This window comes from Siphateles boraxobius, unplaced genomic scaffold (genome assembly GCF_051911475.1).
Source record: "Siphateles boraxobius isolate OS27281-9 unplaced genomic scaffold, OSU_SipBor_1 77, whole genome shotgun sequence".
Taxonomy (NCBI): domain Eukaryota; kingdom Metazoa; phylum Chordata; class Actinopteri; order Cypriniformes; family Leuciscidae; genus Siphateles; species Siphateles boraxobius.
In genome coordinates this window covers 16,766,091-16,788,030 of record NW_027509205.1, presented here as the reverse complement: position 1 = coordinate 16,788,030, position 21,940 = coordinate 16,766,091, and the positions used below count along the sequence as shown (strand labels likewise).

The 21,940-nt window shown below is 36.8% G+C and overlaps 1 protein-coding gene across 4 annotated transcripts; it reads right to left on the bottom strand.

Annotated features, from left to right (window-relative positions):
• Nucleotides 1-162: 162 nt before the first annotated feature.
• lima1a (LIM domain and actin binding 1a) lies at nucleotides 163-21,067 on the bottom strand. 4 transcript variants are annotated; one of them, XM_077218716.1, is made up of 11 exons: nucleotides 20,788-21,067; nucleotides 18,983-19,134; nucleotides 17,242-17,284; nucleotides 15,095-15,400; nucleotides 8,279-8,342; nucleotides 7,890-7,996; nucleotides 7,161-7,238; nucleotides 5,289-5,334; nucleotides 3,225-3,268; nucleotides 2,946-3,079; nucleotides 163-1,733 (listed from the first exon to the last, which is right to left on the bottom strand). In XM_077218716.1, exons 2-11 carry the CDS (start codon nucleotides 19,102-19,104, stop codon nucleotides 782-784), a joined length of 1,896 nt encoding a protein of 631 aa, XP_077074831.1. In that variant the 5' UTR covers nucleotides 19,105-19,134; nucleotides 20,788-21,067; the 3' UTR covers nucleotides 163-781. The 4 variants fall into 4 exon arrangements, with proteins under 4 accessions (XP_077074831.1, XP_077074832.1, XP_077074835.1 ...); XM_077218717.1 differs by having other exon boundaries at nucleotides 20,794-21,045; XM_077218720.1 differs by lacking the exons at nucleotides 17,242-17,284; nucleotides 18,983-19,134; nucleotides 20,788-21,067 and adding exons at nucleotides 15,665-15,682; nucleotides 16,818-16,939.
• Nucleotides 21,068-21,940: the final 873 nt, after the last annotated feature.

Below are 21,940 nucleotides of genomic sequence, written 5' to 3'. Positions count from 1 at the left end.
AATTTTATGAGTTTATGAGACTGATTTTTCACTGTAGTTCCCCCATTTCTTACAATTGCTACCAAAAAAAATCTTTATAGCTTTATAAGAACTTTTAAAAAGGGCTTGCCATTGAATTAATTGTGGGGACATTTTGAGAAAACAAAGCTCACTTGCTCAAGATTTTGTAATAGTATATTTATTTGAAAACAAAAGTATTTCAGGATATTTGGTCCCATGATAAAAAAAGGTGACATTTAAAATAGTTAAATACAATTTTGCAATAAAACATTCAAAGGTTGCCAATTCAATCAAATGTGGTACAGCCAGGGTGTTTAACATAAAGTACATCCAAGTGCATTACAGTAGTGATAAAAAAAATATATATATTGGTGATTGAACTAAACGTACTAAGATTGGCCTAAGAATCCAATTTAAACTCAAAGCAATATAAAAAAATATTTCAATTGCTTTGAAATAAGATTATTTTGAAATTGAACAGCATCAGAATAAAATATTCCAAGTCTATTAAAATATAGAAAAAGTACCAAACTATTTAAAATATAACCCTAGGCTTGAAATGACTGTAAGAGCTCTAGTGTATTGTCTAAACTAGAGAAGCCTTCTGAATAACCTGACAACTACTTGGTTTTTAGTTCATTTACATTTGTAGGCACATGTAAAAGCTGAAGACATGAAAAATTGCACAAAAGACAGACGGAGACCCACAACGCAGACTACATGAAAATACGCTGGTGCTTCTGGGAAACGAAAGTCCACGGACATCTAATCTATCGCTCAGTCAGACCACATCATCTTCATCCTCGTCCTCAACGTCGTAATGCCGGTTCCTCTTAATGAGGTCCTCCACGGACACATCAGCTCCATCTTCCTCAGCTTCTTCTCCATCCCAGAAGCCCACATCTTGTGAGGCCTTGTTCTCCTCGGGATCCAACCCGGACTCGCTGTCGGGCGACGATGGAGGACTGATATCCGGTGAGCTGCATTTCAGAGAAGAAAGTTCCTCTTCCTGGACATCCACTTTCTCCTCCTGTTCCATCCTTTCCTCATTGGTCTCACCCTGTTCCTCCTCCTCCTCCTCTTCTTCTGATTGGTTGTGTTCAGTCATGTCCTCGGAAGAGATCAGCGTGTCTGTGGTGGAAGAGACGGGTGACATCTCCTCAGTGGAGTCTGGCTTCTCACTTGAAGGAGATCTTTGGCTCTTGTTGGGTTGAGTGACCGGTGCAGAGCTGAAGATGGAAAACGGTTTGCTTCTTTCCTTGAGAGAGACGCTCCTGCGAAGCTTTGGGAAATCAGATTGGTCCGAGTTGCTTGATACAGAGTCGCCCTCTGGAGGCCATTTCGGGCGGATGGGTTTGATGCCACTGCCATCAGTGGCTCCACACACATGGGTCCCGCTATCATCCCCTTCTGACTGTGGAGGCCAGGATATCTTGAGTCGTCCCGTCTCCAGCGGCTTCTCCACCCTCTCAGAGGCGACCTGCTTTCGGGTCTCTAAAGTGGCCGCAAGCACATTAACCTTTACCAGTGGAGACTCCTCCACTGTTGGGCTGGAGGTTGTTTCTTGAGGTGAGAGCTTCACTTGCTCCTCGGCTCCTTCTCCTCGAGTCTCCCAAAGCTCCTTATGGGGTCGGTGGCCGAAACCCTCGTCATAGTTGCCCTTGGCTTTAAACAGCTGGCAGTAGTGTGGCTTGCAGTAGACGTTGTTGTGCAAAGAAGCATAGTTCACCAAACTGTCCAAAAGAGGGCGGCAAAACAGAGTGAGAGATTAGAAACAAACCAAACTGAGCATCAATCCTGTTCTAAATGCCATAAATGTCCTAAATTAAACCATCTTAGTACTGCAGGAATGACGTATTTTTGTAGGCCAAAACCAGGAAATGAGTTAGCATTTTAGCACTTCTGGTTCCATTGTCCTGAAGTCAATGTGACTTTGAATGGGTATTTGGTTAAATGACTGAAAAATGGCTGGTGGTATAAAACAAGTTAAAGATATTTTCATTTTTATTCCACAACTTAATGTACAAAAGCTATGCACCCTTGGGATTTTTTAAGCTTGTCTTGAAGGTGGCGACCAACAAACTAAATGAGTCTACAGAGGTCATCGGGAAATTTCATCACACTGAACAGGCAAACTCATCTACTCACTCATTGTCATTCATTACAAGAGGTTAAATGCTGTATTGAGCCTCCACAGTAACCGACGTCAACCCTTTTTTATTCTCACACTAAGCGAGAAGTGTAAGTCAGTAAGTTACTGAACACACATGAAATAAACATAGGCCCACTAGAAGTGGCTGTCTCGTAGTCTCAGACAACCAAGTGGTCCTGTTCTGTTCACACAGCAGGAGTTCGCTGAAAATGTATGGTTGTGAGTTTGGTTGCAGAATACGGTTACTGTATGTTGACTCAATTTCGTAATAATTGTATCTCATATATAGCTGTAACTTTATGTCAACGTATTAAGCACTTAAATACATAACTGACAACCGTATTCTGATGTTATGGACGTAACCTAGGCTGGCTAGCCTATTATTGCTTCAAATAATTAAATTTATTCATTAAAAAATATTAAACTAAACAGTAAAACAATTTGTTAGCATGTTAATTAGCCTAATTAACCAAACACGCATTATATTTATATATATATATATATATATATATTTATTTGATTTAATTCAGCATCTCATCAACTAAAATGTTACTTATGCGCATTCAAATTTGATACCATTATAAAAAGAAGACTAAAATAAATTAATATGATGAAACCAACTAAATTTCTGCAGTAGAAAAAAAACAGTAAAAAGTAACATTGGCTGTTGAGCAAGCAAATAGGGGACACTGAGCACCCCAAAAATTTACAAATGAGAGACCCAACAGTCTTGTGTACTACTGCTAGTCCACATCAAGTGTGGATCAGAGCCATGGTAGTCTCTTGCCCTCACCTGAGTTTAGTGTTGCAGTAGGCACAGCGGAAGCAGGTGTTGTGGAAAATCTGCTGATTCGCTACAAGTTTCTCTAGCGGGTACACAGTCTTAAGGCACGTCACACAGGTTTCACGGACAGGCAAACGGAACTTCTACAAGTGCACAAAAATCTTTTAGCCAAAGTGACAAGCCATGTCTGTATTTTTCAATGACACTTCACAAAATACAAAAACAGATATAAAACTATATGGTAAATAAATAAATGGATATTTATTTATTTATTAACAGAATACTCACCCTAGCAGTTTTAGACTGGTTTTGTTCTGGACTTATAACAGAGCCTGTAAATGGAGAGAACAGTAATTTTTGACATTGCAGCAAAATAACCACTAGAGGGCGCTGGGATTCAAAGTAACTAACTGTACACACTGTGTCAAAATACTTTAAGTGCCCCTATTATTCTATTTTATAATTTCCTAATGTTGCTTTGGTGTCTTCTTCAACAGGTATACATGCATCAAAGGTAAAAAAAAAAAACGGTTTAATTTTCTCATAAAATACATTTGCACATAACCACTTTTCAATGATTCTCAAACAACTCATCAGATGTATCAAACTCTAAATCCCTCCTTTCCTCGAGCTACTCTGCTCCGATTGGCCAGACAGCTCAGTCCGTTGTTATTGGTCTACCGCGTGCAACGCGCGTCAAAAACAAAAAACGCCCATTGCCATAAGTCAGCTCTGCTTGTCCTGAGGCTTCCTACACCGTAACTAAACACAGTAACGAACAATGATGTCGATTTTATCATATCAATCTGAGCGCGAGAACATTGGAACAACTATTCATTCAACTTGAACCTCCATCGCAAGGACAACTCAACCAGGAGGTTTCTCAGTGATACACTAATTTACTCATGGTGAGGAATTACAGTTGCAACATCTCATAATTTACCTCAAACTAAGCATTAACAAGTGCATTTCCATCAACAAAACGATTTTTAGGGGCCAAGCACAGAAGGTGTGGAGGCACCTATTGAAATCGTTAGCGTTCTTATTATTCTTTCTTTCTTCCTTCTTCCGCTCTGGAAGTCTATGGCAGCCCTTAGAACTGCTTATGGGAAAGTTATGATTTGGCACACTGATAGAGGACAGTCTGAACTGTCACCATAGAAAATTTGGAGTCTCTAACTCAATCCCTCTAGGGCCACCAACTGTCCAAAGTTTCCTTCATGTTCATGCTAATAATTTTTTAACCATAAGGACTAAAAACAAAAGTCTTGTTTCCTCTGGTTCCTTAGCTCAAGGCAATTCAACTGCACCCTATGACGTCATTTTCCGCCTGACGAAGACCCTTTGGGTCGAAACGTTGTTCATATGAATAAATCCTTGGGAGCAGAAGTGGCAGTGTGCCGATTCTTGTTTATTTTTTATTTGATGCTTCATTTGATCGAGCACCTGCCAAAAGTTTTTTGGATGTGCGCACAATTTCTTCTTTTTGAAGTAATTTTCCATCATGACAATTTGTCCGCCATTTTGAATTCAACGGAAAAAACTACTTTTTCTAACCCCTCCTAGACCATTTATCCGATTTTCACCAAAATCGAACCCAATCATCTCCAGACAGTGCAGACTAACAGTTATGGATTTCGCGTCGATAGACAAAACTGTTTTTTGAGGCATGATGCCAAAATGACTATTCATTTTGGCATCTGGCTTTATCTTTATCTGACTTTATTCATTTGGCTTTATGTCTGCAATGCCTTGACATATTGACACCAAACTTTGTATGTTTCATTGTCACCTCACTCTCACCACACCAAACACCACATCAATTTCGTCGCAACGCCACTTATTGGTCGAAAGTGATAATTCATTAAGTCATACTTTTAGTTACTGTATATATGACTATTCAGCTATTTTGCCTTTAATCATCTTAAAATATATTTTATTGCTCGTTGCTGCAGTTGGTCTGAGACTCCCAGCCATGTTGGCATGTCTTCTTGCGCTTTGCGCTTCGATACAATCTGTATTGTAAAAATCGCTGTATAAATAAAGGTGACTTGACGGTAAAACAAATCTTGTCAAATCTTGATTTTTCCCTGGTGTCTGGATGTCAACTTTAAAAGGATACTTCAAACCAAAATGAAAATTCTGTCATTAATTACTCGTCCCCATTTTGTTCCAAAGACTTTCATTCAAAAAGATATTTATTTGTGTTCCGAAGATGAACAAAAGTCCTGCGTGTTTGGAACGACATGAGGGTAATTAATGAAAGAATTTTCATTTTCAAAAGTACAAATTTTTCACTCATGATTTGTAAAGTTTCATTATGGATACAAGAGACCACAAGCAGAAACTCACCATTCTTGTCTGTAGTGGGACTTTTCATAGTGTTGGATTCAGAGCCCTGCAGATACAAAGAGTAAGGCAAGTGCCAGTTTTTTACTACTTAAAAAAAAAAAAAAAAAAAAAAAAAAAAAAACTGTATACATCCCTTTTTGCTTTCATAATGTGACATCACAGTGAAAGGGAATTTTAAAAGGTAAAAAGGATGAGAATTGATTTTGTCGACAGAAAAATTGATTGAATCATGAATAGTGAGTGAAGGAGACAGGTTGAAAAATAAAAGGCATTTAGGAAGTCAGCCAGAAATAAAAAAGTTTATGTGGAGCAAGTTATTCGATGAAAGATTATAGAGACAAACATTTTTTTGTGCACAATACAATAATCATGTATTCAAGTGCCCCTTTATGCTATTTTAAACATTCCTAATTTTGTTCTGGACCTCTCCTAAAATAGGTTTACATGTATCCAGGGTCAAAATAATAATACTTTTTTTTTTTCATATAAACTCCTCCTTTCCATGCCCCTGCTCTGCTCTGATTGGTCTACTGCTTACAGTACGTTTCGGAAACAAAACTCCAATTAGCATATCTGAATTTCAGCTCTGGATCTTCCTCAGAACTTGATTCATGGCTTGATACATAATGGCGTCGGTTTTACCACATCAATTCCAGCGTGAGTTCTCATCTTTTGGAAGTGCAAACAAAGTGGATTCGCAGCACAGAAAATACTAGGGGTGTGCACAAATATTTAAATTTCGATCTGAAATTATTATTTGAAAAATAAAATACTATTCGAATTTTACTTTTTCTTTATTTTTTTTCACAGTTATAATTAAATAGACCGGGTGGCGCTGTGGAGCGTGTTTAACAAGTGGACTGTATTTGATCACAATGTCGTTGTCTGCCTTGCGAAGTTTGGAATTAATTCATTTCATTAATAATTGATTAAAAGTAATTTCATTTCGTAATATAATTTTTCATCTGAGTTATCATAATATCACCACCACAATGACAAATCACATGAAATCCATTTCATGGATATGCTACCTTTAAGTTTCGTTGAGGGAGACAGGTTTAAGACCAGAAAATGCAAAGTGCTGTAACTTCACTTTGCACACTGTGTCTCCGCAAATTGCATTTTCTCACTCGAGCATGTGGATATTATTGTGTTTCTCAACATGAACGTGAAACAATATAAACATGATAATGCTGACTCGAGTGCATGTACGTTCAGTATAATAACTGCGCAGTCTGCTTTATTAGCGTTCTTTTCCGTTGCTTGAGCTTAAATGCTTTTGTTCTTTATATTTTTTGTATAAACATATTCTTAAATGTTTTCAACTAAAATAAAACCTTAAGATATAGTAAGCTTGTTGTGTTTATTGCCTAATGTAAGTTTGTTCAGAAATGGTGACTAAAACAAACAACAACAAAAAACTTTAACTTATTTCTCGTTAAACAATATTTAAATAAACCAATATTCGATTTTTATGAACCCGAATACAAGTTTTTTTGAAAAATGCCCATCCCTAGAAAATACCATCTTCTCCATTTCGATAACATGACATGTTGCTTCTCAGTTCTTTGACCTTCCCTCAAACACTGTAGTTGTAGCTAAGTAGGCTGTTTGTTACAAACTTACGTAGATATGTTACAAAAGTGAGACTGGAATTGGAGACGACTCGTTTCAGCAATTAAGAATTGATACTTTGTTTGTCGTGCACATTGATCTTTAAAACATTGCAGACCTTTTACATTCCCAAATAGCCATTACACACTGCATGAAAGGTAATATTTGAAAAAGCATAGTTGGGGCACTTTAAAAATGTAAACGTTTTGTCAATTAATTCACAGGATTTCACGTTACAAAGAGCCTAACAGTTCTTACCACATCAGCACACACTGGTGGCACATTTTCCTTCTGCTTCCCACTCTGACTCCGGACTTCATTGTCTGCTGGTTCACTCTACCAAAACCAGGAACACAAAAAGGGAAAAGGTTATCAGTGAGCATTTGCTCCCTTAAAGGAACAGTTCACCCTAGAATGAACATCTATCTTAATTTATGCATCTTGAAGTCATTCCAAACACATGACTTGATCGGCATGCAACATGAAAGACATTTTTTTATTAATGAGGACTAAAGACATCAAACCTCAGAAAAGTATGCAAAATTATTACTATTAAAATATCATGAAATGGTAAAGTCATATGGCAGATGTAAATGGGCTGAAATGTACGTCATTATTCTCTGATGATCATGACATCCTCCCCTCCCTCTCTCAAACCAGATCACCCCAATTCATGAATAAATTATTCAGATGGGATTTGTGAACATTCATTTATTCATTCTTTCCAGCTTAATTTTTTCCATTAACATACTGGACGTCCCCTACTTGTAACACAGTGTTTTCCACTGAAATAAGCATTAAAGTCATATTGGTTTGGAACTAAATCAGAGCGAGTTAATGACATCCGTTTCATGTTTTGGGCGATCTATGCCTTTAAACATGAAACAGAGTGTCAGGTCAGCAGACATATTGCATCTGATGAAATCATAAGAAGTGACAGTAATTGAGGGAGTGTTTTATTGTGAAAGGGGTGAGGGTGAAACTCACGGTGGGGGAGGAAGGGAAATCGTGCTTAGTCACAGCTGCCTGGTACTTGGCCATTCTGTCCCTGAGAGGGGTTGACTCCACCATTTTTACTCCCGAGTCAAGACTTTCTGTGAATTAAGAAAGAAAAGAGAGTCAGTGGGGTCTCTGATAAATCATACAATGAAAAAGAAAAGAAAAAAGAGCAAGAGAAAATGAGAGCCACAAGGTCAAAGTGGGAATGGGAAACGGGAATTTCCACAGAACTGCTATCAGCACTTTCCAGAAAGATCATTCTTACAGTGTTGCAAAAAGGAAGCAGGATGTTCAAGATGTGAAATCATTTAACTGAAAACATATTGCACAAACTATTAGACTGGTGTGTTTGTGTTGTGTTGTGTTTGATTCTGTACCTTTGTCTCCTGGTTCCATATTCTCAGATCCACTGTCTCCTGTCTTCCCTGGTTCTCTGGACACCTAAACAGACAAAGAAACGTGTGTTAATGAGGAGTTCTAAACACAAAGAGAGCATTAAAAAGTCCTAGTTTTTTTTTAAAGTTAACATGAATGGCAATTCACCACCTATTTTACTACTTTACTGTGATGCATTTCATTTCAGAAGAAAACAGGATATTTACTGAGAAACATAACGGATTTCATATAGAGCCAATGAAGATTTGATCCCATTCCCCCTTCTCTCTCCCCAATAATTTCAAGTCTAATAATTGACTTTATTAAAATTAGGGATGCACCGATATGAAATTTTTGGCCTATACGATTACTAATAATTTTTTATATTTGAAAGCCGATAACCCACATGTTGGCCGATAAATTTAAATCCAAATTTTTATATCATTTTGAGAGCCTGGTTACAAAAACAAAGGTCTCACCATTAAAAGCCATGTCCCAAACACACATCCATTATTTATCGGCCAAATTTTCTTATCAGGCCGATGATGGTAACATTAAAACCGAGGATATATCGGCCGATACCGATATGGTGCATCCCTAATTAAAATATAACGTTTATTAAATATTTAAAAAGATTATTCATAGCAAATTGGCTCATGCTTCCATCTTCAATGTATATAAACAATTATTAAATGTTATTTACAAAAGTCAAAGAATGCTATATGATTGAGATGTCAATATTTTATTGGCAGTCATACACAAATTCTGTGTGGGATGAGTTACGCTCCAGAGTTTAATACTCTGGGACGGGTAAGGGGTTTGTTCAAATCCCCTAACCCTAAGTATGAGCTAAAGTAATAATGATGCTTACTTTAGCAAACAGCACTAATTAGTAAGGTGACGAGACATTTAAAGCCATGACAGCAGTGTTTAAACATGTCCCCTGCCCTGGCTGGCCAGATCCTCCACTGCCTTCAATAATCCTCTAATGAGCTCTGAGAGAGCTGTGGACAGACACCAGCGTCTGGCTTTACTGCCACAACAACTCCAGCACACACACAGCACAACAGCTCTCATGCAATTCAATACACCCGCTGGACAGACACATGGAGACCAGAACAAACCAGTGGACAACACCACCGTTACTACACTAACCCAACAATTTGGTGCCCTGTTGATACAGCTGAATTGTATTACCTGTAATTAAACAAATAACAATTCAATAAAAAGAGCTGCTTTTGTCACAATGTTTGGTCCATAAACTTTCCTGTAAGATTATTAATTGTAAACATATTAGTCTCTATATAAAGTTCGTGCACCATATTGCATTTTTTAATTGTAGTGGTATTACTTACTTCTCCGCTTTTGTTTCAGAAAATAACACGCACAAAAAACACATTTACTCTTCAAGAAGTGCCTGGCACATATTGTCCAACAACACTGCAATCAATCCCAGCACAAACACATCCTCCAAAAAGTCTGCTGTATCCATTGTTCTCAGGAAGGCAGTACAACAGGAACTAAAACTGACATCATCCCACCGAACAGAGAGTTTCCACACGTAACAATATCAGTATCGATCTGAAAGCCCCGCGTCTTACCTATTTAAAATCAGACAGGCAGCAACGGGAGGTCCGCAGTGATTCCTGGAGATTTACAGAGCCGAGTCTCTCTAACTAAAAGCCGGCAGTGCTCTGAGAGCAGATTAAAGACGGTGAGCATGCCAGTGTTTTGCTGGCAGCCGCGGGAGAGATGGAGAGGGGGAGGGCTGAGAGGGTGGGGTGGGGTAGGCAGCTGGCTGAACCTCCAAATCCAAACAGGGCGCTGAAACCAGCCCACCCCCCCAGTCATGGATTAGCCATCAGCGGGGCTGTAAGGGGATCCAGCCGGCCAGGCATCAGTGCAGCGTCTCCAGGGTGGTGTGCGGACACAAGGGGAGCGCCAAATAAACACAGTACAAAAGGCAAAGGCAGCGAAGCCACTGGGGGCATTAGCCCAGACAAAAGACCCTTTATTAATTCAAAACACACAAAAGATGGGAACATTGAGCCACGGCCTGCCAAAATGAGGAGCGTCCTTTCCTTAGATTTTATTCTCTGATAACATGTCACAAAAGATGAAATATATGCCTACTATATCTTTTAGGGATGCACGATATATCGGCCACCATATCGGTCGATAAATGTTAATTTTTAATATTATCGGTCCGTTAAGAGGATTTGCCCGATATTTTAAAGCCGATAAATAATGGATTATTTCCTTCAACGGAGACATGATTTTCTGATTTTGAGAAGAAAGGTTAGCCAGAGGAGTGTAAAATTAATTGTAAAATTTACACCGGTTCAAACTAGCCAACTGTGTTTTTTTTGTTTGCTTGGGACATGTATTTTAATGGTGGAAATTTTGTTTTTGTAATCAAGCTCTCAAAAATGATACATTTGGATTTAGATTTATCGGCCAATATATCAGATATCAGCTTTCAAATATAAAGAATTATTTATCGGTTATCGATGTCGGCGCATAGCTAATATCCGTCACATTTATATATAATCTTTGTCTTCATAATTTTGTTTCAGTATGCTTTCATTTTATTTTTATCCTTGAAATAATGTCAACTATAAAAACTATCAGTATTAATAATAATTAGTAGGATTATTAGTATTATTATGACACAAAATTGCTAATAAATGTATAACAGACATAATATTATAGTCTGATTATTCATTCTGCCTCTTCTTTCTACAACTAATGACGTATCCCGGATGGCAAAACATCTACGAAAGTTTAGCTTCTTACGAAATGTGTCCTCCCTACAGACACTGTACATAACGTCTGATCTTATCTAGAACTTTTCTTTATGAACTGCTTTTTACAGTCAGTTCAACTCTCTAAGCACCCCAAATTCAATATCCACCCTCATTTATAAAACAAATCTCTGCAGGAGATGTTTTTTTGAAAAATGCTGGAGGAGGTAGATGATGAGTTCATTTAATTTCAGTCTCTCTCTCTCTCCCTCGTGACTATCCCCCAGGTTAAAGGAGAGAAGTTTGGCTTTGATGAGAGCAGAGAGCTCGAACCCCGCAGTGATCATGTGGATGTTCCTCTCATGACATCAGCCCCCCCAGTGAGAACAGCAGACTTTACATGAGAGCAACCTCATCCCTGTCTAATGATGGAAATGTCTTTTGAGAGGTAGAGAGGTTTAACCCAAACATGAAACTATGTGGCTTTGCGTGAGAAAAAAAAAAAGTAGATTAATTTGAGAACTGCTGCAACCAAATCATTGAGTCAGTGAGCTGAAGAACCAAATCTGTGACCAGTGTTCTTTGGAGACATTTCTTTTCCATGAACTGGCTGATCAGACCAAACAATTAAATGATTCACAAGCAGTATTGGGTGTAATGCATTACTTAGTAATTCATTACTGTAATTTAATTACTTTTCCCTTGATAAAAGTTAAGGGATTACTCTTAATTTTACTGTAATTTAATTAGTTACTTCTGATTTAATTGCATTAAATACGGTGTAGAATAACTCTATATAAACCAATTTAACATCTAATGTTAAAATGTATGTTTTTAATGTAACCACCTCCCTTTAAATACTTTGGTTAGTTCAAATAAATAATATAAAATTTCATAAATTATCCTTGAATTCATTAAAAGTGCATGCGCTTTCATGTCTGTCTTGAATTGTTCAAATAGTTGTGGTTGATATAGGATCTAGAAAGTAATTACTTAGTAATTCGACACTTTTTAGAGAGAGTAATTAGTACAGTAATTGGATTACACTGTTGAATATGTAATTAGTAGCTAGTAATTAATTACTTTTTCAGAGTAACTTACCTAATCACAAGTTCTAATCACTGATTCAGTCATTAAAATCACAGCAGCTGAAAGTATAATGCTCTGGATTGGGGAAGTGAAAAGCCCCTAGTATGAGCAATGATGTTTGTCTTTAGAAGAAGCACCACATATGGTGTGGATCAAAACATTGTTCATTTCATGCTGGGCCGTTTTGAACCACTGGTGACAGTAAATTTAATTCAGTTTCAGTCTTTTCCTCTCCTCCACCCACGCTCTTTTAGCTTACTTTTTTCCAGATAAAATATTGGGCACGATTCCCTTTGCAGTCCGCAAAACAAGAGAAACCATTGTGTATGGTGAAGTCCCGGTTTATTTTAAACGCATAACCTTCGACTGTTCCAATTTTTTTTTTAAGAATAAACAATGTCAGATGAAGACGAGGTGTGTCTAAAAAGACACCACAAGAATGTTCATTTTATCTTTGACCACACAGACTAGTAGAGAACAATAGATGAGAGATTCAAGACAGTGAAGTACAATGGATCTTGTTTAAAAAGAAGCTTTAGAAGAACTGATTTTTACATCTTCTGACAGAAATGTGAGTGGTTTTTGGCATTTAAAACATCACAACTATGCTAGGGAGTTGTGAGTTTTGCTATGTGGTGGCTAATATTTTCTGACTAAGTGATTTTTAGTTGCACTGCTATGCAGTTACTAAGGTGTTCTGATTGGTTGCCTGCATGCCCAAGTCAAAAGAAGCCACTCCCATTTCTCTATGCACTGATTTTAAGTCAGTTTAGTGTAATTTGAAGTTGCAATGACTTAAATTAAGTACAATCAACTTAAACTCGGTTTAAGGCAGCAACTTTTTTACAGTGTGATGTTCTATTCAGTAAACAGTTTTTGGCCATTTTACTGTCTGTCAGGCAAAAATCATAAGTCTAATCACTTAGAAAAGCACTGTAATATTTCCATTTACATGGCATGCCAACGTTTAATACTCAGGGATAGCCGTTTAAACAAATCACTAACTCAAAGTAACATTTTATACAAAGTTAGAGAGCACAAACTGACAATAGTTGAACCTGCAGGCTGTTTAGAAGAGCAGTGAACCTACTGAGACCTCAGAACCCAGAGAGAGAAGCACACTGGTGTCTTCATGACCACAGACCATGTGACTCACAGCATGACCAATCTCTTGAATGTTTTCAATATAAGCAGATATCCAGCAAGCAGAACAGACAGATACTGTTTGATCAAGTCCTCTTGATGACTGCGAATAATCAAACTCTTACATACAGTAAGGAGACGACATATGATGGAAAACAGAACTTCAATATTTTACTATTAATAATTTACTATTATAGATCTAATATGTACACATAATACAACCCTCACAATGCAAAGCATCCTTCCCAGTCCACTTACAATTTATTCAGACACCTTCAACATTTCTCACATTATCACTGTTTATTTGCTATAGTTTAGAAAATGGTAATAAAATAATGACAAGAACTTACCTCAACAAATTACCCTGCAATGCATAATTTTGTTCAGTCTGTAGTGTAATAACGTTGTATTCGCAATTAAAGAAAAAAACACTTAAGCAAAACATGGTCAGGTCAAAGTGTCTGAATAATTTTTGGTCCCAAATGTTTTATTTTTACACGGAAGTCCACTGTATAAAGAATTACGGGGTATAATATGTCACAGTTTACTTTATTTTGCTATACATAATTAACTATAGTGTCCTGCACCCACTAGTAAAAAAAAATATTAAAAATTCTGAAATAATTTTTGGTTTAACTGTACAATATTTATGAATGTGAACTAAGCAAAAACATTCCGTTCAGAAGTTTAAGGTTGGAATGACTTTTAAAAAAAAGTCGCTTTTGCTCACCAAGGCTGCATTTATTAAATGAAAAATACAGTAACAGGATCAATGTGAAAAATTATTTCTTGTATATCTTCTTTCTATTTTAATATATTTTAACGTTTAATATGTTCCTGTGGTTTCAAAGCTAATTTTTTTCCATCATTGCTCCAGTCTTTAGTGTCACATCATCCTTCAAGAAATATTTATCATTAATGTTGAAAACAGTTTTGCTACTTAATATTTTTCTGGAAACGGTGTACAGGATGCTTTGATTAATAGAAAGTTCACAGCATTTATTTGAAATAGAAATCTTCAACATTATAAATGTCTTTACTGTCAATTTTGATCAGTTTAATGCATCCCTGCTAAATTAAAGTATTAGTTTTTCAAATAATAATAATACTGACCCCAAACTTTTTTTGACATTATTGTCTGTACAAAACCAGCAGTTCATTAACATACAGAAGGACCACCATAATTTACATATCAACACCTCCATGTTTGCAAAGGTTAGCCAACCATAACAAAGGTCATTTACATCGTGAAGTCCTAAAACTACAATAGTCAAAAAGGGTTTTTATTCTGAGGGTCAGAGAACAGGTAAAACTGGTCATGTAAAACTATATATTGACTGGTCATGTAAAACTATATATTGACTGTCAATGAACCTTTTTTATAAGAGGAAACGATATGAAAAGTAGGAACAATTATGTAAAATGTAAAAAAATACATAAATAAAAAACAGATTGCACACGCAAAATTCCTTCATACACACCAAAGACTGTTGGTCAATGTGATTTCACCTAGTGCAACATGTTCCTGAATAAACATCTTGTTGATCCTGGAACAACATTTCAATCAACCAATCAGATTTGAGAGCTTATGTCAAGTATAGGCTTACAATCAGGTTTATGTGCTTCTACATCAGTGTCATTCACCTATCATTTCTCTCTGATTTTAGGGATAAGTTATGGTAGGATTAGCTTTAGGACAACATTTATGGACAGGAACAAAATATGTTGATCCGGGAACATGTCTTACTTAGTAAAACCACGGTAACCGAGAGGTGTTATCTACTAAACCGACAAAATACCATAAGATAATATGTACCATTTTAGATGATTAGTTGTACTTACATTATTGTGAAGGGTCTCTCCTTTCTCAAACATCATCTTCAGGCTGTTGAGAGGCACAGTGGGAGTCTCCACATCTCTTGGCGTCCACTTCTCCATTGGCTGGTCACTGTCGCTCAACAGCTGGACGTCTGTGGATTCCAGTGGAGTGTCAACACTGAGATCTAAAGGCTGCTGCTGATGGTTCTCCGTCTGTCGGGAGTGCGTTTTGGGTTCTGGAGATCTAGGCGTCTCGGCTGGTTGTTCCCAGAGCTGCTTTAGGACTCTCAGATTGCCGTTGCGCATGGAAGGAGTCGACTTCTCCAGAGACTGTATCAGAACAAAGAGAATTTCAGAAGAGCGTTCACACCCTGGGTTTCTCAACTTCTTATCTTTAATCTTGGGACAAGACGATCAAGACAGTGGACTCTTAACTGTATTGATACATTCCTAAAATCTAAAACATAAAACAACACATACAGATTTAGCCATTTCATTGTTGAGAATTGAATAAGAAATAAACTTAAATTCTGATTAAAAGTCAAAATAAAAAGTACTAATAAAAATATTCATGATTAAAATTACATTACTCACTGATCAAGTCTTTGAAGCCTTCAAACAAGGAAAAGCAGTAAACAGATTGAAATGATTGAGTATCTTGTCATTAGTTGGTAGATTAGTAGTAGTTTGTTAGAAAAGGTTGACTACAAAAGCTTCAGAAACCCTGCAAATGGAAGGAGTGGCTCCCTCAGTCTGTTCTGGTGGAAATGAGGGGGGAAACGCAGCACCAGATGCTAGTCTTTTAAAACTATCAGCATGAGGGAATTAGGCCAACCCCCTTACAACGGGACGGACAAACCAGGAAGAACATAAATAGAGGAAGTAGTGACAGGATACGGGAAAAAGGAAAGTTTGTGAAAGACATTACATGCGTAGTCATTTGTCCAGGTTGTGTGAAACAATTAACATATAAGCTTTTTATTACCCAACATTTTATATATATATATATATATATATATATATATATATATATATATATATATATATACACACACACACACACACACACGTTTTAACCATTAATGAAATATAAACAGACAACAACAGACTATAAAATTAGTGTTAAAGTATTTAGAATTCTGAAAACAGGCATAAATTACTTTTAAAACAAGTCATTGATAGCTTAATCTCAGAATACTAATGACTGGAAAAAAGTATGTGATGTTTCCTTCATTTTTTAAAGTAGCGCATACTGGCACAATATGACATTATGCACACTACACTATTATATTCAACAGAGTCATTTGACATCATATTATATTCATGTATATGCATTTACCACTTTTCATGCGTAAATGTCAACTACACAAAATACAAATCTAGAACGTTTCAATAAAAAACTAGTTTCTAGAAGAAGAAAAAACAATCAGCTAGGGATTTGAATATAAATCTATTATTTAGCAAAAAAATCTATCAAGCACTAAATGTAATCCATATTTCTTGTGTGCTCACATACTAAAGCAACTAAAGCATGCTATTTTGACCCTAGTTTTGACCCTGCATGCTACAACAGCTCAAATACTTCTGGCTCAAATTCCAGGCCTGACACAAAAACTCTGAACTGTCTGCTAAAAACAATGCAAGGCCCTCACAATAGTGCAGAAATCAAAACCTTTCATTTAATTTATCATTTAATAAGTTTAACAAAACATGACGTCTCTTTCAAATCCACTCAGATAGCTCATACCTACATCCTTCATCCTGCGCATCATCATTTCTGCAACTCCTTCATCTTGACAAACACTACAAACACACAGTTTACTGAAGTTTCCTCACAGTATTTATGAACACACACACACACACTCTTACACATTCAGGAGGGCACAGATTGACTGAACCAGTTATGTAAAGCGCATGGGAATTACCTGCAGATTAAGACTTCTAAATAAGGATTAAGATGACTGGACACTGAATGTGTGTGTCTAAACAGCAGTAGCTCAGAGTAGTGTTACAGACAGATTTATATAGACAGGCAGATAGATAGATAGATAGGCAGACAGATAGATAGATAGACAGGCTGACAGATAGACAGACAGACAGACAGATAGATAGACAGATAGATGATGAGTCATTATAGCAATGGAATGAACAACAAGATGGTGAGAACTCACTTTTTTCTTGTCTGAACTTGTTTCTTCTGCTGCTTTCTGGTACCTGGAAAGAAATAAAGTGGAAAAATTGTTCATTCAACTGTTTTCTAGTCCTCAATGAAGAGTAGCTAGTTTCTGTGCATTTTAAACACCATAATATAAATCCGGCCGATCAACAGATGGTGTTTTTATTGTTTGGCTTATGCTAGTCTGTGTCTCCTTTTATCTGCCTAAAAACGAAGAGATTACTTTTGATCATTGATGACCTCTCCTGGTCATACGTAGCAGTGCAAACAACTGTCTTGATTTTAATTCGTTTTAATTGTATGAACAGTCAAAAAAAATAAAGCTATGGGCTTTCTACAATTACTGATTTGCTTCAAGGAGACACTCAACAATTCAGCAAATGCTGTATGCACTTGTGTTTAAACGACAGGAGAACAAAAAGAGGGTCAATGAAGCAGAAACATCACACTCGTGTCACATCAACACTTCAGCATGCTCAGACAAGTCTCCCAGAAGTTATCCTCAACTCACAAAAAGGCAAACGCAATGTCTACCTAGTCTATAAATACTGTTCCGTGTTTAAAGGTTGTATCTCCTTTTATCTGCCTAAATAAAAACTAAAATATCACTTTTGATCATCGGTGGCCTCTAGTGGTCACATCTAGCAGTGCAAACAACTGGACTGTCTTGATTTCACTTCTAGTTTTATTTTTATGACATGTTAAAAAGGAAACTTGAAAGCTAGCCTGAAGGATTTCCTGATACACCAACCATCTGTTGGAGGGACTTTAAAAAAAAATTCCCAACCACTGAAAGCAGGAAGTTCAATCTGATTTTCAAAGGAAATCTACGGCATACCGATTCAAACTAAAGGCTGGCTCTGAATGAAGGTTAGCTGGAAAGATACGCAGATAAAGACAATAATCATAGCCCTGCATGTACTGCAAATACAACAGTTGAACAGTTTAAAACACCCAAACGCTAAATGCACGATTTATATTTGCCCACATCTGTGATCATCAGATTAAAAACTATTTAATCTTTCACTTTGATGCTCACTATTTCAGCGGGCAAATCTACAGTTTTGAGAATGTGGAAGTCATTGATGTATGTATAGAGAGGAAGCCTGAGGCAGAACCCTGGAAAAGACATCAGAAAATCTGACAGGAGATGCACTGGAAAAACTCCTGATGCTTGGAGAAATTCCTCTGCACAGGAAACACACTGACTGAGAGCCAACAAAGATGCTTATAATGAGTCGGGCAGCAGACATTCAGCTGTAAATCAAACATGTTTCAATGAGAGAATTCAATATGGAACTTGCATTTAGAAAGCTTTAGGATTCTGAAAATTTCAAAATAAGAAATGAAGAAGAACTTAACACTTGTTTTACGTCACTATACTTAAAAGTGGTATTAAATTACATTAAAAATACAAAATGGATACATTTTTATCAGTGGTCTCAGACTTTTGGACCCCACTATACCTCTGTGTCTGACTCCATTAAAAGATTTGACGCCACTTTCATGCTGAATAAAAGAATGAAGAGAAAGGGAAAACCTCCCAATAATGTTGGAGCAGAGTTTTGAACATAAACCAATTTAGAACAAAACGGCAGCATTTAAAACAGAAGTGCCTTGTTAAAAAAGTTGTGCAACACTGTTTAAAGAGCACTAAAAGGGATGCTAAAGTGAAAGCAAATAATAGAGGTCAATTGAGATCAGCTTAAGATATACAAATCCTGTAATTTGCTTACTTGGAAAATCGCTCCGCAATGGCTGTGCTTTTGCCTCGCACACCAACAATGGAGAGCTCCTTTGCCGTAACTCTCAAGGACTGTGAGGCCCATTGCCCACGATGAAATGAACTGACTGCCATCTTGGTATCTTGATGTCTTCAGTAGGATTTCTGTTAGGACAGAGGCATTTAAAATATGAACAAAATGAAGACAAAACAGCTTGCATCCCATGTTGTTGATAAAACCAAACCAGGGGTTTTCAAAGTTTACAGATTCAGTGAACTCCACAGCAAATATGGAAGAAGAAAAAAATCAGTACCATGTATATTTTTCTATATTCCATCACAATACGCCTATCAGAAATTAACCAATAGGAATAAAACCTTGGAACCAGACTTTAAACTGTACAATGCTCAGTCTGCACTAACACTCATCCAATTATACTGAAGGCAACCGTGGGATTGCACAAATCAAATGCGTCATGAAATCTCCAAAACACCTGTGGAACATCTGAAAGAGGAAGAAAACGTTTTCCCATATTACTCTTGAAATAAATGAGTCATTCGGTTCCAGTGCACAACACCTGAAGCCGCTCACATGATCATTCAGACATGCTGTGACTTATGCCTGATACAGGAAACAGTGGAGCAATATTGTTATCTCACATGATCTCATGCCTGTTAAGGTTCTCACGAAACTGATCATTTGGGGGCAACCACAAACCTGTCCTTAGCCGTGCCTTTAAAATGATAGACAGAAATGTTCTGATTAGGTTTCAGTGATAAAACTGATTCCAATCAACCAGTATTTTATCTTTTCAAGCATGTTCTCCCACCCTTTAGTGAGCCAGGCTTTGTTTTTGGGTGATGCAAGGAAAAAGCATCAGCTGGAACGTCAGTGTCCGTATCACTGAAGCTGCTGAGACAGTAACTGAGTCATCATTACCTCAGATTACTCATGCTTTACAGCTATAAAACCAACACAACTAGTTGCTTGCTATATAGTCTGGGAAAGAATCATGTTAAAGTGGCCTTTGTTTGGTTAAGTTTTATTAATTAAGAGATCTCAAAGGGTCTGTTGTATAGAGACAGGATGTGACTCTCTCATTCAGAAACTTCCTAAATGTGAACAAATGAAAGCTGAGGGCTTTCCACAATTACTGATTTGCTTCAAGGAGACACTCAACAATTCAGCAAATGCTGTATGCACTTGTGTTTAAACGACAGGAGAACATAAAGAGGGTCAGTGAAGCAGAAACATCACACTCGGGTCACATCAACACTTCAGCATGCTTAGACAAGTCTCCCAGAAGTTATCCTCAACTCACAAAAAGCAGTGTTTACCTAGTCAAAATACTTTTCACTGTAGAGATTTATAAATTGACCAGGCCTATTTTAATATTTCAATGACAGTGGGAGCCCTGCATAATGCAATGATGCACTAATATATGTGCTCATTAAACTCTGCTATGATCACTAATCAGCATATTTCATTTTAAGCTACATATTAAAGCTCTTAAACTTTGTATAACACACAAAAAAACACTTTCTAAAATCAACAACTTGATGTATTACAGAATGAAAAAGCCATTTTAAGTTTTTTTTTTCATTTCTTGGTATTTAAAAGAAAGCTACCCTTTTTAAATTAAAAATCTAATCCAGAGACTCATTCAGAAACATATGGCTGGTGAGACCATTGAAAAGTGGGAAGCAGCTCAATCAAACAAAACCACAGAGCATGCAGTCAAAATGCAAAACAACAAGCCCTATGAAGACATTAACAACAACAAAAAGGCTCATGAAACACAATCAAAACATACATACTCTTACGTTTGCAGTCTGTCAAGCCTCCTCTTGGAATCTTTCAGTGGATGTGTCAAAGAGTTTTTTTGTTGGCCTCTCAGTCCTCTCAATGCTCTGAACACTCTGCTCTGCTGCTCACTCTCACATTGTTAGTAAGTGAGGAAATATACTGCCTCCTCTCAGCCAATGGGAAGAGAGCTGCTTTGCACCTAGCAGGTAATGCCCCTCCCACTTCAGGGATCAGCAATTCCTCATCAGACACTCATAGAACAGACAAAGTGAATCAACAAGGCTTCTACTCAGTCTGGGAATCCCACAGAATTCCTGGAAGTGAGCAATAGTCCCCTCCTTCATGCCCAGCTCATATTTCACCCCAAAATCAAAAGACAAAAATAAAAGCCATATGGACAATAAAGATTGTAAAAAAAAAACAATAATAATAATTTGTAATTCACATTTTTATTTATTTTTTATGTAATAATCTTTCTCATCAAATTACATATATACCATATACCAAAAACAGTGGGAACACGAAGCAGCGGTGTCTCACAGAGACAGCTTCAGGCTCACTGGATCACTTTCATTAATCCCTGTCACATGGAAGTCTTGCTGGAGAATAGGCACAACATTCCACATATTAGATTACGCCTTTTTGCACATTACTAAATATTATTTAAACATATTGTATATATACTCTATACGTGTGTGTGTGTGTGTGTGTGTGTGTGTGTGTGTGTGTGTGTGTGTGTGTGTGTGTGTGTGTGTGTGTGTGTGTGTGTGTGTGTGTGTGTGTGTGTGTGTGTGTGTGTGTGTGCGTGCGTGTGTGTGTATGTCTGATTAAACATACATTATATTAAATATATATTTGTGTGTGTGTTCATATATATATATATATATATATATATATATATATATATATAATGTAAAATAAAAACTAACCACATGTTCCCTCTGAATCGTGTTTCAAATGAATTCATATTTCCTTCTAAATTGCACGTTTATTTCAAGTTTAAGTATATTAATAAATAATCAAATCTAAATAAAAAATATTTAATAAAATAATCTGAAATATGTTGTTGTTTAGTTCGCCTATAAAAACATGGACAAAATATCACATGAAACATTTCAAATAAACATCATACACACTTTAGCCCTAAGCAAAAATCAGAAATCA